At 44.8% G+C, this 17477-nt stretch overlaps 1 protein-coding gene across 1 annotated transcript in view; it reads left to right on the top strand.

Moving 5' to 3' along the window:
* PREP (prolyl endopeptidase) overlaps positions 1-17477 on the top strand; it is a 105054-nt gene that overhangs the window by 73711 nt on the left and 13866 nt on the right. Inside the window, exon 11 of the mRNA XM_024551771.3 lies at positions 15392-15528. Within this exon, the coding sequence (XP_024407539.2) occupies positions 15392-15528 (137 nt within the window). The remainder of the gene's footprint in view (positions 1-15391; positions 15529-17477) is intronic.

Below are 17477 nucleotides of genomic sequence, written 5' to 3'. Positions count from 1 at the left end.
TATTCAAAACAACGTGGTAGTGGCATGAAAACAGGCCTCTACCTGATACATCAGTGGAAACAGAATAGAAATCCCAGAAATAAACCCACACATTTATAGTCAATTAATATTCAAGAGAGAAAGCAAGCACATACAATGGGGTAAAGGTAGTTTATTCAATAAATGGTGTTGGGGATATTGGAACAGATACATCCAGAAAAATGAAACTATACCACCTTCTTTCACCACACACAGGAATAAACTGAAAATGGATCAAAGACTTAAATGTTAGACCTGAAACCATAAAAGTCGTAGAAGAAAATTTAGGCAGCAAAATCTCAGATTGCTTGTAGCGATATTTTGTCAGATATATCTTCCCAGGCAAGGGAAGCAAAAGAACAAATAAACAAATGGGTCTACATAAAACTAAAAAGTTTTTGCACAGCAAAGGAATCATCAACAAAATAAGACAACCCACAGAATGGGAGAACATGTTTGCCGATATATCTGATAAGGGGTTAATATCCAAAATGTATGAAGAACTTACAAAACTCAATGCCCAAAAAACAAACAACTTAATTACAAAATGGGCAAAGGGCATGAACAGACACTTCTCCAAAGAGGACGTACAGATGGCCAATAGACACAGGAAAAGGTGCTCAACATCACTAATCATCAGAGATAATGCAAATTAAAACCATAGTGAGATATCATCTCACACCTGTCAGAATGGCTATCAAATAAATCAAAAAACAAGTGCTGGTGAGGATGTGGAGAAAGGGAAACCCTTTTGCACTGTTGGTGCGAATGCAGACTGGTGCAGCCACTGTGGAAAGCAGTTATGGAGTTACCTCAAAAAATGAAAAATAAATCTGCCTTTTGACCCGGCTGTCCCACTTGTGGATATATATCCGAAGGAACCCAAAGCACTAATTCAAAAAAGCACAAGCACCCTGTGTTCATTGCAGCGTATTTACAATTGCCAAGATATGGAAGCAGCCCAAGTGTCCATCAGTAAATGAGTGGATGAAACAACGATGGGACATTTACACCATGGAATATTACTCGGCCATAAAACAAAAGGAAAAAAGAAAATTTTCACCTTTGTGACAGCGTGGATGGACCTGGAGCACATTATGCTAAGTGAATTAAGCCAGTCAGAGAAAGACAAATGCCATATTGATTTCACTCATATGTAGAATCTAATGAACAAAGTGAACTAACAAGGAAAATGGCAACAGATTCATAGATGGAGAGCAGGATGACAGCCAGTGTGGCGGGGTAGACTAGGGGGTGGAGGGATTGAGCAAAAAGGAAGAAGGAATCAGGGACAGCAGTGTGGTGATTGCTGTGGGGAGGGTGGTGTAAGTACTAAATGGTAATGGGAAAAATACAATCAAGATTAAATTAAAGAAATAAAAGTACCGTATGTTTCTACACCATGTCTCTAGTGACTGTAGGCTCCTATGGGACCTATTAAATAATAAAAATACCCTCTGTGTGAAAGGGGAGACTGTAGGGACCCATACATTTATTTTTTAATGATTTACAAATATGAGTTTATTCCCCTTATTGCATGTTAGTGGAGATTCTCATTGCCTTATCCATTTATTTATATCATACACATACACACGTGTGCACACACACACACACATACATACATTTATATTTTAATCTTAAATGTTCGTCACCATATTGCAGCTTGAAATTCCACTTAAAGTATGCTCAGAAGTAAAACTTGTGTTTATGTTTTTGCTTTTTCATTTCATTTCTGCTGGACTTCAAGATCTTACTTGGATTGGCATTGGTGCCACTCCTGGCGCCAGGAGGCTCCTAACTCAAATTCAGAACAGTCTCAGGTTTATTGGAAGCGCTGGCCCAAGCCCTTTGTCTCTGGTGCAGGGGAACTAATTTCTGTACCCAAAGCAGGCGCCCTTCTCGACTGCTTTCTCTTGGAGGACTACGTCCATTCCAGCGTCTGTCTGGGTATTTTTGCCTTTTTAATAGGTGAAGTTAAACGAAGAACTAATAGAATGTGGAGGGTATCTAGAAATGAGAATCTGAGAATTGTTTAGCTCCTCTCCACATTGAGAAGGCTCAGCAGGAGAGAGCTGGGGTGATCTTTCCAAGCGTTTCTCTGAGGGTGTCAGCCCTAAGCCCGGGGTACGTCTTCTGTAGGTTGCCAACTAGACAAGTGGTCTCTGGCCTCCTGCTCTATCTTTTAGGGCAAAAGATAAGAGAGCATAGGAGCTTAGTGTGGGGTCTCTTTCTGCTGCACAGTTTCTCCTCTCCCCTCCGCTTTGCCTGGCGTTACACTGATGGTCCTCGGAAGAAGGAGGTGGGGAAAAATAGACCTAGCACTGCCATTATTCCACTATCTTCCCCAGACGCAAAACCGTTACAGGCCGAACTCTGTAGGTGTGAGGAAGGAAGGAAAAAGTTTGCATTTCCTCTGGGTTTGGAGAAGTAGACTAGATCTACTGTTTACTCCTAGGGTTCACTGAGGGTAACAGGCAGACTAGAAATGTTGTAATGGGAAAAGCATGACGTAAAATACCGTAAAGTGGAAGCATCAGGACAGGACTAAATGGGGACACACACAGGTTCCCTGTCTTTTGCTCCAGACTGAGTTCGCAAGGGCAGGAATAAGAAGAGAAGCCTCTGTACAGGAGTTGGGACTTGGTTGAATACTGAAAATGGAGTAAAGAAATTAGCAGCACAGGATGGAAGAGGAGGAAGGAGAGCCTGGCAGAGGTGAGCTGAGCATGCCGGTCGAGGGCTGGGGTGGCAAGCGAGCCTGAGTGCCGCGGAGGACTGGATCAGGGTAGGGACTTGGGGCAGTGAGGTGGCGCCTTTACAGGGACGGACTAAGGACAGCATCAGGAGTTAGGTAGAGGAGTTGGATATTGGAGACTTACAGTCCAAGGAGAGGTCCGAGTTGGGGTTTTAAGTGTGGGAATGTTTGGCCTAAGTGTGTAGCTGAATCCAGGGGCAAAGACAGAATCACAGGGAGGAGCTTGAAAAGAGTGAGAGGGCCCAGGACTGACATCTAGAGGTCAGTGGGAGGAGGAAGAACCAGCCAAGGAGCCTGAGAAGCAGTAGGGGGGGGGGGGGGGGGGGGGCAAGGAAAACCAGCAAAGCAAACCACGGACCAGGGGACCTGAGCGAAGGAAGAGGTGGTAGAAGGAGGGAGTGGCAGACGACACTCTGAGTGTTTGGCTGGACGGATAAAGAAGGAAGAGGAGTTCTTGGATTTGACAAAGTGTGTCCCTTGGTGATGTTGACAAGAGCACTTTCGAGGAGCAGTGAAGGCAGAGGGTGGATGAACAGGGAACACTGAGACAGGGGAGAAGGTGTACATGGTGTCGATATTACAGATTTGCTGTGGGTGACTGGGATTGAGGTGTTGGCAGATTAGCTTTGCTTTCAAACATTGTCATATTGTGTTATTTTTCTAGTTATTTTTCTAGTCACAACAATCTTGTATTAATGCTATCATCTGAAAAGCTTAGATTTTAACCTTTTTAAATTTTTTTAAGAAAAAAGTCATCTCTGGTAGGTTAACTGAACATCTCTGACCTTTAACAGCTGTGGCTTATGTCTTTCTCATTCCAGATTACTTTTCAAATTTGTGGTTTTCGAGCTGCAGAATAACTTGTACAGCTATGCTAAAAAGACATAGCAATCCAAAAAATCGAACTTTAACTTCGTGAAACATTTTACAAATGGAGCCTTTCATAGCTTTTGTGGCAGTAAGTTCAGGGTCAGGGGGAAGGTCTGAGAGGACGGGGAAAGACAGAACCACGAAGACAGACAGACTTTGGGGAAGTTGAACTGCATGCGGCACAAGGTATTATTAAGGTGGGAGAAACCGGGTTACAGTGGAATGTTGACAGATTGGTTCTAGTAGGAAGGGATCCACCACAGAAGCCAAGGGCCTTGGAGAGGCGAGGGGATCCCCAGCCCTGGTGGTGGCACTGGCCTCCATAGAAGGGATGTTTACCCCCTTCTAGGAGGGAAGAGAGAGAACACGGGTGCGAGAGTGACCGGGCGCTTCAGAGTTGCAACTCCAAGTACTAACTCCTCACTTTCCTTCTGTGAGATGTCTTAGGTTCTGAATTCTCTATCTTCTTACCTATTCTTTCTTGTAACAATTTTTGAGTTTCACAGAGTAGTTTTGAGCCAGGTGACTAAGTTGGAGTTGTCCTGTGCACCATGTAGGTCCGATCCCCCATCAGGGCACAGGCTGGGTTGTGGGTTCCTCCACAGTCAGGGCGGGAACGAGAGCAGACGATCGATGTTGCTGACGTTGATGTTTCTCTCCCTGTCGCTTCTTCCTCCCTCTCTCTCTAAAACCAATAAATATATCCTCTGGTAAGGATTTTTTTTAAGTAGCTTTGAGACTTTGAAGTATATACATTTTTTGTTGTGTACTCAGAGTAGGAGTGGGAAGACGCTCAAATATTGAGCATTTGAATTTTCTGTTTCTTACAAATGGGTTTCCTCCTGGCTGCTCTTTTCTGTATGATTCAGAGCAGGCTAGACCACTGCACTTCACAAGCACCTCTGAAACCACGGGCCTAGCGTCAGGAAAGTGCACGTCACGTTCCGTGGGCTCTTTGTCAGACGCCCGACGGGCCCAGCCTGAGGAGCCTCCCCACCAAGGCTTTGCCTGCCCGTGCAGCACGGAAGGCACTTCACATCCCCTGGTGGCCCACAGTCCTTTTGTCTAGAAGCATCACACCCCACCCCCAGTCACGTATCATTGGTCAACATCATGTCCTGAGGACAAATCAGCTCCAGAGTGGACAGCTGGTGATGTCCATCCTCCTGTGCTGGAAGGAGAGAACAGCACACGTGGGACTCGCCCTGTTGACACCAGCAGCCCTCCCCCTCCCCCCTCCAGCAGGCAGAGTAGGCCCTGGGGGCGTTGGGCAGTTGCCAAGTACTTGGCCCCGTCCTTTGACTGCAGTACGTAAAATTCTGTCAGTGAAATCCATTCCATTATTATTAAGCTTTCATTTTTCCAAGTGTTTTCTTTAAAAATACAAGCAGCTCTAGAAAACCTATTGAATGGTCAGTCACCTTTTTTCCTCCAAGGATCTTATTATTTTCTCTGGCGGACTCAAAATTGTAGGAGAGTTTCTCAACACACTATTTTAAGTAATGCTTATTTTCCTTCTTACTAAATATAGAACTGCCAGTCAGGTTCTGCTTGGCCTGAACTGATGTTAACTGCAGGCTGACCTGCGCAGCCTTGTCTTACAGGCCTGCTTCCCACTGGGCCTTTTGGAGCTCTGCCGGCAGCTCTTGGGCCTCCGTTAGTCCTTGGTGGGCACCTTTGGTCCAGGAAGCCCTCAGATGTGTAGGGTCTGTGAGAGGAGGGGAGGAGGGCAGGACGATGCCGGAGGCAGGGAAGCAGCAAGGGGCCGGCGGGGGTGGGGGGAGCTTGCCAGCCACTAGGCACTGGCTCAGTCTTCCTGCTCCACTTGTCCACCCACCTGCTCCCTCCCCTCCCTGACCACCTGCCTCTGTGTCGTACCCCTGCAGGACACCTGCCTCTCTCTCACCCTTCAGGAGCCCTTCCAGGAGAGCTGGGATCCTCCATGACTACTCTCCTCCTCGGCTCAGGGCTTGCCCCACACTGCAGGGCCAGTAGCAGACTTGGTTTGTGGAGGTGAAACTGGCCCTTTCTGCTCCAGTGCCTGTCATATGCTGCTCTTTCCTCAGTGGGAAAATGTCAGTGTGATCTAGCCAAACTCTCCTTGGGATGACCTTGGTGAAGTACAGCCTCTTGTAAACATATTATCCCCACAGGATTGAGAGTTTATGCTGGTATCAGTTTGGGAGAATGATTTATCTTCTTTTTGATACATTAGCAGGCAGGCTTTTTGGCTGGGGTCAGTGTTAGCAGGCAGGGCCACCAGTTCTGTGATCAGTGGTCAAAAGGAAGTGAATATTTGCTATTGTTTCCTAGGATAAAGTGGCTTCTTAATAAACTGCGTATGCCTTGTGATTACATTCATCTGCCAGTTTGACCAGCTTGGAGTGATGCCCACAGACCCCACAGTCGGCCCCTGCCCTATTCCCTCAGCCACTCACCTGCAGTCAGACGGCCCCCTTGCTTTGCTTGAGGCCCCCACACCCCAACATTGCCCCTCCCTTCCTCTGCCACTCCTTCACTTCCTCTGATCTCCGCACTGCTCAGAATCCCTTCCTTCTCCCTCTGTAAAAGACAGCAGTGCTTCCCATCCCCCTCCTGCAGCCAGCTTCACTGCCAGCCCATTGCACTTACCACCAGCTGACATCATCTTCTCATTTGTTTACATATTCTTTAGAAAGTGGTTTTGCCCACTGCTGTGTCCCCAGAGCACAGAATAGATAACATATAAGTACTTGAGTGAGTAGGCCGTGATAAATGATACATTCTGATGTTATCTCCTGATTGCCTGAAACCTATAAAGAGGGAACATTTCCTTTCTGTAAAAGTTTGATATTGGGCCATCTGCCTCTCCTGTCCCATGGTAATTGGTCCTGTCCACTCAAAACCAACAAATATCATCATAAAATGAATGCTTGCTACCGTTTGTACTTCTGTGGGACTTTTTGCATGATTTAGACTTCAAGAGTATTTTGGGTCACAGTCTATGACCCAAGCAGGAAACAATACTGCCCCTCCCTGTTAGAGCATCAAAGGAAACATTTTTTATGTTTCCCTAGCACACATGTATTGCATGGTGCCTGCTCACAAATGTTTGAGAACCTTTTGGACAACTTGACCTATAAAAACAGTAATTCCACTAACATGTTAATTCAGTTAATCCAGTCCTTATGTTTTATGAAAGTTTGTGATCATTACTTTGGATATTTTTTATTACTTTTTTAAGACTTTGAAAGCTTAATTTTCTCTCTTCGGCTTTTAGCTTTTCTAACATTTTCCAAAGGAGCTTCTTATTTTATGCATTTAATTTTCCTTTCCTTCTTCGTTTCTCATATTATTATTGATTTATATGCATGGTTCTAGTCATCATTGTTTGTGTTTCTTGTGATGTCTTCCCAAGCTGTTACTCTGAGTGAGGTTCTGCAGTCCCTGTGCCTCAGCAGGTGCTTGAGGCAATGATAGTTATAGTGACTAATAATAATTTAAATAAATTGAAATTTTCAGCTGAGCAGATGACATTAATGAACATGTGTGACTATTTCACAAACATTGAGTAAGCTACTACCTTGTGATCTGGCAGTGCCGGAAATATAAGGAAGGATAACTCGGGGAAATGCAATCAAACATTTTTAGCGATTTGGTGGCGGGAAAACTGTGTGGAAGTGGATCACAGGTTCTGCGGGAACCCAGATGTGGAGGAGCATCTGAGACCGCACCCTGGACCACGGCTACCGGGAAAGGAGCTTCAGGCAGACAAGAAAAGGGCGCTGGAGGGAGGAGAGCTTGAACCAAAACACCATGGCTGGAACCCAGGGGCAGGAAATGAGCCTGGAAAAGGAGACGGGTTCATACCCTGAGGGTCTGGTATGTATCCAAATGGGGTGAGGTTTTACCCTCTCTAGGATGGGGGCTTGAAAAGGCCTGCGCCAAATGTACTGATGTCTACTGGGGGCCCAGAGAATCAGGGTCAGGAGTCAGGGAGAATCATGAATGCTGGCAGGGTTCATGACTGATGGTTGATGAACCAATGGGCTTGGCTTGAAAACCCATCGGTGTGGATAGTCTTAAGGAAGCACTGTCATTTAGTTGGGGCTGAGGAGAGGGGCCTGCATCATGGGAGCCAGAGGGGGAGATTCACGGAGGATGGCATGGTGTTATGGAGAAGTCACAGGGGACACAGTGTCCAGCATTGGGATTGGCCGTGAGCATTTGAGAGCAGCCAGTGGAGGTCAGGTAGTGATGGACTGAAGAGGCCGTGAGGGGAGCCAGTGGGCACAGCTACCTCTAACCGAGTAGGGATCTTCTTCCAACCCTGGGCCCTGGGTGTGAATGCCTAGGTAGTAGAGATTTTACAGGAAATTCACTAAGTGAAAGGTTTTATACTCAGCGCTGGCTTTGCAGCCAGCTTCCCCACACACAAAGCCAGGTGCTGCACCATCATATGATGCCCCCCGTCCACCCTCCTGGACGCCATCCACCCACTGTCAGCATGACGTTCTGTCCTAGATCTTCCATGAACATGACCCAGGCATTCATCTGGCGCCGTCATTTTTCTTAGACTTTGATTTTTTTACTGCCTTCACCTTGATTACCGGTGATAATAAAAAAGCGTGTGTGTAATTAAAAATATATTATTTCCTCATTGTAAAATGAATAGACAAGATCCTTCTATCATGATGGCGCTGGGGTAAATGAGGTGCAGTGGGGGGTGGGGGGCATTTCATAGCCCCCCAAAAAGAAAAAACTATATATGGTTTCGCTGATGAGATTTTTGCTACTCTTACTCCACTGCACAATTATAAAACATTTCGCAGAGCCAAGTTTGCTTTCTAAATCATGGAAGAATTTGTGCTTGTACCTTCGCAGCAGAATTTCTGAACTTCGTGATTTGCCTTCATTTTCCCCTTCCTCTTTTCCACCCTAGTGAGTTGTCCCCCACTAGCTATTTGTGATGCTCCTATGAGCCTCTAGCTCCCTCTTCTCTAGCTGACCATGTCTCTGCACCTGCCTTTGCCAGCGCGCATCCACTCCTGGTCCCACGTTTTCTAGTGAGCACAGCGAAACGCACTGTGGTACTCATGGCTGATGTTGGTTAAGCGATTCATAGTCTTCTGTGATGGGTTTCTTCCTTGCCTCTTGCTCACCTGAGGGCTTCATTTTGGTGATTTGTATTTGTGTTGTCTGAGAGACTCTAGGTAGAAATAGATCAGAGTGTATTAACAGCATTAGATGTGTCCAACAGAAACTGGCCTGTGTTTGTGCAGGAGAATTTTACTTCCAAATCCACCTTTTCACTATTCTGGTTATTCATTTTTCTGCAATAAAACACTGTGTGCATTTGCTTCCCGCAGGGTTTTGCTATATCTCAGTTTCCCCTTGTATTGTACAAACGGCAAATGATAACTGGACAGCCGAGCCAGCTTCCTAGTTCCCGGGTTTTTGTCATTGCTGTCCCCAGTGTAGGGCTATGCTCCGCTGTACGCAGTTCCCTTCGTCCCTGCCGCCATGAGCTGCTTCATTGCACACCCTGCGCTCTCTCCTCCTCACTAACAGCTGTCTCTCTTTAGTTCCTTTGAAAGAGCGCATAACTACCAGCCACCAATTTCTAGAGCTGTGCAGTTTTTTTTCTGCTCCATTACTGAACAATCTGACCAGTTTGCCTTTTCTCCACTTTGGTTACTGATTTTATTTTTCTAATGCAATAAAATAAATAAGCAGCCTGCTATAGTTTTGAGTTAATGAGGGTTTGGAATGGATTTCAAGTGTTCTTGTCTGGTTTTATGATGCAGGTACGGACTCAGGCAGGGAATTACATAACTAAACAATTGCAGAGCCATGGAGCCCTCTGCCGTGGCGTGGCTAGAATAGATTAATAGCTGTGCGTAAGGAAAATGTCAGCTGTCACATACTTTTCTTTAATAATAAGTTGGAAATTTATAACCTTGTCCATGCTTATGTGGCCTTCTAAGTCCCTCAACTAGAGTTAATTTGTACTTTATTACTCTTCAGCTTATAAGCATCTTGTTGCCAGACTCTAGGTTGCTCTGTTTGTATGGATTTTTTTTCAAGTGAACTGCCATTTAAAGTACTCTTATGCTGTTTGATAGAGCAATGGGTCCAGTTGGAGCTTTAATTCATGCGTTTTTCTAGCTCTTGTTTCCAGGTGCTTACTATCTTTGGGTACCATTCCAGGTACAGAAGTAGATAGACTCGCGGTACCAGAAGGGAGAAGCATGAGGGCACAACCTGCTGCGGAGGGTCCAGGAGGGGCCCCTGGAGGAGGGCCCAGCGGGGTTGCTGACCCCTTGTCCATGGTGACTCAGTGCATGGAGTCTGGAGTCAGGCAGCTCAGGTTCAAATCCTGACTCCATTACTTAGGAGATCTGTAACTTGGACTAATTACTGGTCTGAGTCAGAGTGACCCCCTCCAAGAAATGGGGGTGTTCATAGTACAGACCTCATATGTACATTAAAGTGAGGGAATATTTATAAAGCCCTTAGAATAGTGCTTGTTCCATGGTAAGATCTACTCTTTTAAACCAAGTAAAATAAATAACATATTTTGACCAAAATAAGGACTAAGGAAACCTCTATTGTGAAAAATACAGAAACTTGCCCTGGCTGGTGTGGCTCAGTGGATTGAGTGCCAGCCTGCAAACCAAAGGGTCACCAGTTTGATTCCCAGTCAGGGCACATGCCTGGGTTGCAGGCCAGGTCCCCAGTAGGGGGTGCATGAGAGGCAACCACACATTGGTGTTTCTCTCCCTCGCTTTCTTCCTCCCTTCCCCTCTCTCTAAAAATAAATAAATATTTTTTAAAAAAGAAAAAATATAGAAACTAACTGGCAGATATTTTAATATTTGCTTTTAAATGTATGGAAATTTTAGTTGGTAGTTAGCTAACAGAGGAATTTATTATCACTACGTTCTGTCTCTAGAGCCTTGGCTAACTTCCGTTTTCTGTATTTTCAGTTATTTTGATGTTTTCAGGGAAGAAGAACTTTCCAACACCTAGAGGGGCTCCAAAGTGAAGTGGGCAGCCATTCGTGCTGTGGTGAAGTTCTTAGCACCAGAAATAGCCACGCAGGTTGAACCTGTCTGAGATGGAGCTTTGGGGATGCCTGCATTGGGTAGGAGGGGGGGTCAAACAAGTGAGGGGCTAAAAGCCAGTTCATTTTATCTCCTTCGTGGTCATGCTTTGGTCTACAGAGGCGTGCAACATTGGGAGCAGGGGCCTGGGGGTGTGAAACGGAAATGTCAGTGGGGAGGACAGTTGGAGAGGGATTCACAAAGGTTGGAGGCAGAGAGTAGAGAGTTTTCATTGCTGGTCTAAATGTGGAATTGGTTTTGTAGAGAATGGGGAGGTATTGCATGTTTTCAATAGGGGAGTGGCTTAGATTAAAAGGAAGATCTCAGGGAGAGTAATATGGTAACGGGTGCCCAGACTGGGAAGCAGGAGGCCTGTTAGGTGCAAGGCTACCATGTAGGCAGGCGGGCAGAAGAGGGTGTATGAGACGAGTCCAAGATGACATTGAGCCTCAGGAACTGGGGCAAGCTGGCTTAGGGATTGGATATCAGAAAGATAGTGTTTCATATGCCTTTCTAGCTCATTTATTCATTCAGCGAGTGCGTATTGAATGCAAACAGTGCAGAGCTCATAACCCCTGATGATGGATTTGTCCTGCTGTTTTCATGAAGAGCAAAACAAACGCATGTGCATTCCACGTGCAGTTTAAACCCCATTGTAGTGAGCCTCATCACAGGGCAATGTGTACATTCTGCAAGCACACCCCAGGTACAGCACCCATTAGAAAGCAGGCTGCTCTCCCTGGACCTCTGCATGTAGCAGGTCCTTCACTTGAGTGAAAATGTCTAATGAAGTGTTTGCATTGACCACAGAGAAATCAGAGCAGTAGAACTGAAGACAGCTTTTATATTCTCCTCTCAGGTCGTATTTACTCTTTATAGCCCTGAATGTCTTTCTACCTTAAAACACCTGAATACCTCTAAAATAAACTCATCAAAGTGCTCATAGCCCAAGATCCAGATGTACCTCTACCACCATCCTTCTTTCTAGTGTCCAGCACCTTCCACTTTCTATGTCACTTCCGGCTGCATGGTTTGAGACTGGGAATAGGCTTATTATTCAAAAGAACAGGTGGCCAAGCCTTAGAGAGCTGATGCATTTCCGCGGACTATCAGCATAGCACTTAGGACATTGTTAGTGCTCAAGAAATGTGCCAAAAGTTAAAATAGATTTTTAATAGACCGACTTTGCTGTTTTGATGCCAGCATGAGGTGCCCTGTAGGAATTTTTAAATCTCCAGTGTTACAGAAATCTCTAGCCGTCCTTTGAAAAGTAAACCAAAACGGAATGGAAATTTCCCTTTACATTTTCTGCCTAAAGGTGACTCTTAAACTCCTCCCCACTCCTCCAGAATTAAATGCCTGGAAAATAGATGGGATTATCACTTTCTGGTGCCTGACTACTGTTTTTAACCCAAGCACAGTGCAGAAATGTGCAGTGCTGCTCGGAGTCCTAGGAAGTTCTCCACATACGACTTGTTTTACAGGAAGAGGGGAGCACGGAGGTGGCCTTCTGCTCAGTTCTTCGGGCGAAGGAATGTCTTGCTCCTGGCTCATGTTGACTGCAGGACTTCTGAGCAGCTCTGCTCCTTGTCAGCTGTATTTGCCACACTCAGCACAGGCCACACAAGTGGCCCCAGTCAACTCTGATAAAAAGGGAAGCTCAGTACCCTTTTATGAACATTCTCCTTTGAACCTGTCAGGCTCTAAAATTAGGCAGGAGTTGCTGTCACCAGACATTCTTCCCTCCGAAGGGCGTGCCCTTTGCGGCTTACCTTTGCAAACTGGGCACGTCCCCATGGCTGGAGATGCTGCGAGTCCGGGCATTTGCCTCAGATGGCAGCAAGCCTGAGCTAGATCCAATGTGAGGGTGAAGACTGTTTTCAGGAGCCTAAATGGTTGCACATCTTTGAGTATCTTAACCAGGTTGAATTTGTTACTAAATGTATTCCTCTCAAGAAAAGTAATCATTTTGGTAGAGACAGCTGACCTTTCATGACTGGTATCATTCTCTTGAAGAGCAGTGGTGTTCCCTCAATTTATGTTTACTTGCTCCTCTTTTGCCTTTAAAGGCACGTGTTTTTATTCCATCATTTGAAACCGTATTCAGATGTTAAGACAGCTGGGCACCTATCCCGTGACTTCTGTCTCGTGCCCAAACACCCTTCCGGAGTAAAACCATGTTCTATCTGGTCACGTCTCTGGAAAGGCATGCTTGGTAATAAAGATGGGTCATTTCTGACAGTTTGTACTGTGTACTTTATATAAACGTAAATGTTTTCTCTCTTTTCCTGAATTATATAATAGCACAGGAGAAATTTGAGCCTGTTTGTACACCACAGAAAGGACGAGAATACAAAAGAAAGCTGTGGCAATGGGAAGGGTGAGGCAGTTGTGGGGTTGGTAAGAAATGGAACCAAGGCCGAGTGGTCCTTCTTTGTCTGGCCTGAGTGAAGTTGGCAGAAAAGTGGTTTTGTGGGAACTCCTGGTAGGTGGCCAGATAGGTATAAAGTGTAGGGGATGCAGATGTGTGGTATGGGGAATGGAAGAAAATGGAAGACACCAGAAAGAACTACTCTCGAATTGGTTTAGGGACAAAAAAAGGTACCATGAAGACATTTTAAAAAGACATAGGAATCCAAAAAAAAAACCCAAAACAAAACAAGGGAAAACATAAGGAATTCATCTGGGGGGTGCAGGGGAGACATAAGATGTAAATTCAAAGCCCAGGAGTTCAAGTGTCATCAATTTAGCACAAAGTAAGTTGGCATTTCCTGAGTGCCCAGCAGCCCAGAGGAGAAGGAATCAGTAGGCTAAGTAAGAATTAAGAGGTTTTCAGGCATTAGTAACACTGAAAGTGCTGGCCAAGGGTTCCAAGCTGGGCAAGAAAACCCAAGGGAGGCAGACAGCCAGACGAGGTACAAGGGACTGAATGTCATAGTAAGAGTTCGGGGGGGAAAAAGGTAGGTGCCCCAGGAATAAGGAAGGAGGTGGTGAAAGAACAAATGGCATCCCAGGGGGAATGTCCAAGTTCCTTGCAGAAGAGTTTGAAGTTCTCAGGGCAAAGGTGAAGCCAAGGCCATGGGTGTTTGTAGTGCGCGTTGGTTTACTCTGCAGACGGTAAGTCCCGTGAAGGAAGGCACTATCCAAGTCTTGCTTGTCTTTGTCTCCAGCACTTAGTGCAGAGCCCAGCACATACGGGCTCAGCACTTATTTGAATGGGTAGGATGGAAGCACAGGTCTTGACATTGAGGCATTTAAGCCTATGGTGGAAGGGCAGGATGCTGGACAAGTCATCAATTTCATTGATAAAGTCACTGAAGAATATCATGATGCTCTGGGTAGAGTACTCCAAACCCTCTCCAGGTCTGAGCTGAAGGCCCCGGATGTTAGCTCATTAGCCCCAGCCAGTCAGTTGTAATGTGTTCCTCGCACTCAGCATTTACACGTACCACCCACATAGTTACACTTTATTAGAGACTGCTAATTGCTGCTTAATCAACTTTAAATAAAACTGTGCTCTTCTGATGATTTTGAACTCAGCAGAGTATTCTCTGTGCCTCTTAAACTGTCGAATTTATCCATTTCTCAGTATTTCTCTCCAGGTCAGAACCAGAGCTTTTTATACTACTGTTCTTGGCAGGTTTCAACAAACTGCCAGGCTTGCGGCCACACTGTTGTGCCTTCTCCGAATCCGCACGGCCTCCCCGCTTGCCCCTCCAAGCACTTTGTAGCATCTTTCTAACCTGAAAAGCTTTGGACAAAATACGGCTGCAAGTCACATTAAGTGTAAGGGCTTATGTCCTTGACTGCAACATAAACGCCAGCAAGATGTTGCTGAGCAGAGTTCTCTCCGCATGTCAGTTGGAAAGAAACTGTATTTGGCCAAAGAGAAAGCTATCTACAGATTTTCTATCCAAGACAAGCCATTATTAGCTTTTGGTGGCTTTTCGCTTAGTCTATGAAAGCATTTAATATTCTCTTCTTATCCTCGTTCTCTTATTCCTTTTATCCATAAAGTAATGAATATAGAAATGTTGACTGAACTTGCCTGAGGTTGCTCAGATTTGGGAAGGTTTTATGAGCCTTACTTAAAAATACTGGAGAAATGTCTTTGACCTAGAATAATAGGATTTCTACATGGTTTCTCATCTACTCTCTAATATACATTTTATTGTTGCTAACATTAATTTAACACCTGTACATAGAAAAATGAAGGCAAGTTGAGTATCTTAACATTTAAAGAAGTTTAATGTGAAATTTGTTTCTTAGAAATCTCCCGTATTGAATTGTTTGGCAGGGAGGCCAAACCTGACTTTTTCCAGTGCTGGGAGCGAAAAACAAACGTGTTTTGTGTGCCTTGTGAGGGTTGCATTTTAGGGATAAAGAACTGAGGCCAAGGGAGAATAAACAATACGCCCAAGGTCACCTAGCTAGACAGCTGTGGAGTAAGAATTCAAACTCAGGTCTCCCTATGTTCAGCCTCACGTGCTTTGCACCACTCCACGCTCTCCATAAAAGCTGAAAGATGCTCCCACATCAGACACCCTCAGTGGTCCAGGATTTCCACTGTGCTGCTCTGCATCTTGAAGAGAACATTACTACCTGTGTACGCTTCCCATGTAACACCATACAGGTGTTCACTAACTCTTCTCTTTTGTTCTAGATTTTCTACCCTAGCAAGGATGGCACAAAGATCCCAATGTTTATCGTGCATAAAAAGGGCATAAAAATGGATGGCTCTCATCCTGCTTTCTTATATGGCTACGGTGGCTTCAACATATCCATCACACCCAACTACAGGTAAGCATGGAACACTCTTGGCACTTCAGCATGTAGTCGATCCCCTCCATCCAGTGGAAGGAACCAGAGCATAGTCTATTACATCATGTTTTTCTAATATATTTAATCATATATTTCTTGCTTGTCCTTTTCACAAAGAGGCAGGGTTATGTGTTACCACATGCGTTTTGGGTCGGGGATTTCAGGATCGTGACAAGGTAATCTTGTGTCTTCAGTAGAATAGGTTGTGTGAGACCTAGATACTGAAGCCGTAGCTAGCTGCCAGGCTACAGAAGGTTGGTATCAATTGACTTTTGAACAAAGGGAGCTCTTACCTTCAGTGTTGGGCATTTCCTACCACCCCACTGGCCCAGACTCTCTTCAGAAGGAAAGCTTTTTCCAGCTTATGATTATGTTGTTTCAGCAACACAAGTCTTAAAATAGACTGTCTTAACATTCAGCCATAAATATATTTTCTTTGTACACTATTACTTCATTTTAAACTGTTTACACTGTTTCTATGATTATTTCCTGATAACTTATGTTCAGGAAGAAAAATCTATACATTTGCTACTGTTTATATAAATTTCTCCTGGCAGTTATTTGCCAATTTGATTTTAATATCCCATCCATAGTATAAAGTGGAATTTGCTTTGAGCATTTTTAATAAAAGCAAGGAATTTCCTACCAGCAATGTCAGTTTTAAGCCAACTTCTAAATAGTGCCTCCCATGGAATCTGCTTCACAGATTCATCTTTCTTATTTGGAAGGAAATTCATGGGCTGATGTCCATGAGGACATAACTTCAGGTAGATTCCATCAGCTGTCCCAAATTTAAATATAATAAAGTGTTACTTTGTTTTGAGTACGTGCTATCAGTAGAGCATTCTGCTAATTATTTAGGATTTGATGAAGTAAGAAACATGATCCCTGCCCTCAAGTGGTTGGAGCCACATTGTGAACTGTCTTGAACATCTGGCTAAAGAGTTTGATTTTTGTCCATTTCTCAATGAGGAGCTGATGAAGGTGAGAAAGATAATGTAGAGCAGCATTTTCAGAAGCTCTGTGAGCATCGTCATAGGAGTGCGCCAGTGGTTGCTCCTCATTCGCTGTGCAGTGACATCGCCTTTCTACATTCTAGAATGCTGCCTCTGCACCAAGCACCACCCTAGGCAAAGCCTGAGCCCACAGATGAGCTTCCTGTCTCTTCCCAGAATTTCTCGGGCGATGAGATTCGTTAGCATCCACGTCTGTGTGGTAAAACCGGAAGCCGTATTTATTCTCTGTGACTATTAGTTTAAGAATGCAAGGCAATAGCTGTTGGTTCATTAGATTCACCTAATCCCTACAACAAAAAATACAGTGTGTCATTGTTTGCCCCTCTTCTCAAAGTGATGAAATTCAAGCTTCAGCTTCAAGTCACAGTGATGCCTGAGTGTAGGCCGGTGAACACGTGCCTCATCCAATGAACAAGTTGGAGGCTTGCACCTTGAGCCCCACCCCCACTTGTCTTCATTTGTGCAACAAGCATTTATTAAGCCTGCTCTGTTGGGAATTGGGAGATGAGTAAGGAAGGCCCTTTCCCATTTTGATCCCAGAACCCAGTGGCTGTGCTGATAGTTTCAGTAGAGGCCATCACAGGTGCATGAACAATGTCGAAGAAAAGACCAAACAATTGAAAGTCCATTTGGCCAGTCTCTCCGCCTACCTCAGCTCTCCTTTTCTCCTCATCCTCGAGATCCAGGAAATTAGCACTCACACCAGCTAGAGCCTCCCTCCCAGGTTGCAAAAGCCCATGGTTTCCCCAGTTACGGAAAGAAGAATGATAACATTTCTCAGAAATAGTTCTCAAAGACAATTTAAATTTAAATAACAGCAGCTAGAAAAATAAATGTCACTCAGCATTTTTAGGTTCAGAGTGGAAAGAGGAGGAGAAAAACATAAACTCCAAATTTTCCAAAGGACTTAAC

Source organism: Desmodus rotundus, chromosome 11, assembly GCF_022682495.2.
Source record: "Desmodus rotundus isolate HL8 chromosome 11, HLdesRot8A.1, whole genome shotgun sequence".
Taxonomy (NCBI): domain Eukaryota; kingdom Metazoa; phylum Chordata; class Mammalia; order Chiroptera; family Phyllostomidae; genus Desmodus; species Desmodus rotundus.
This window is presented reverse-complemented; position numbering and strand designations above follow the sequence as displayed.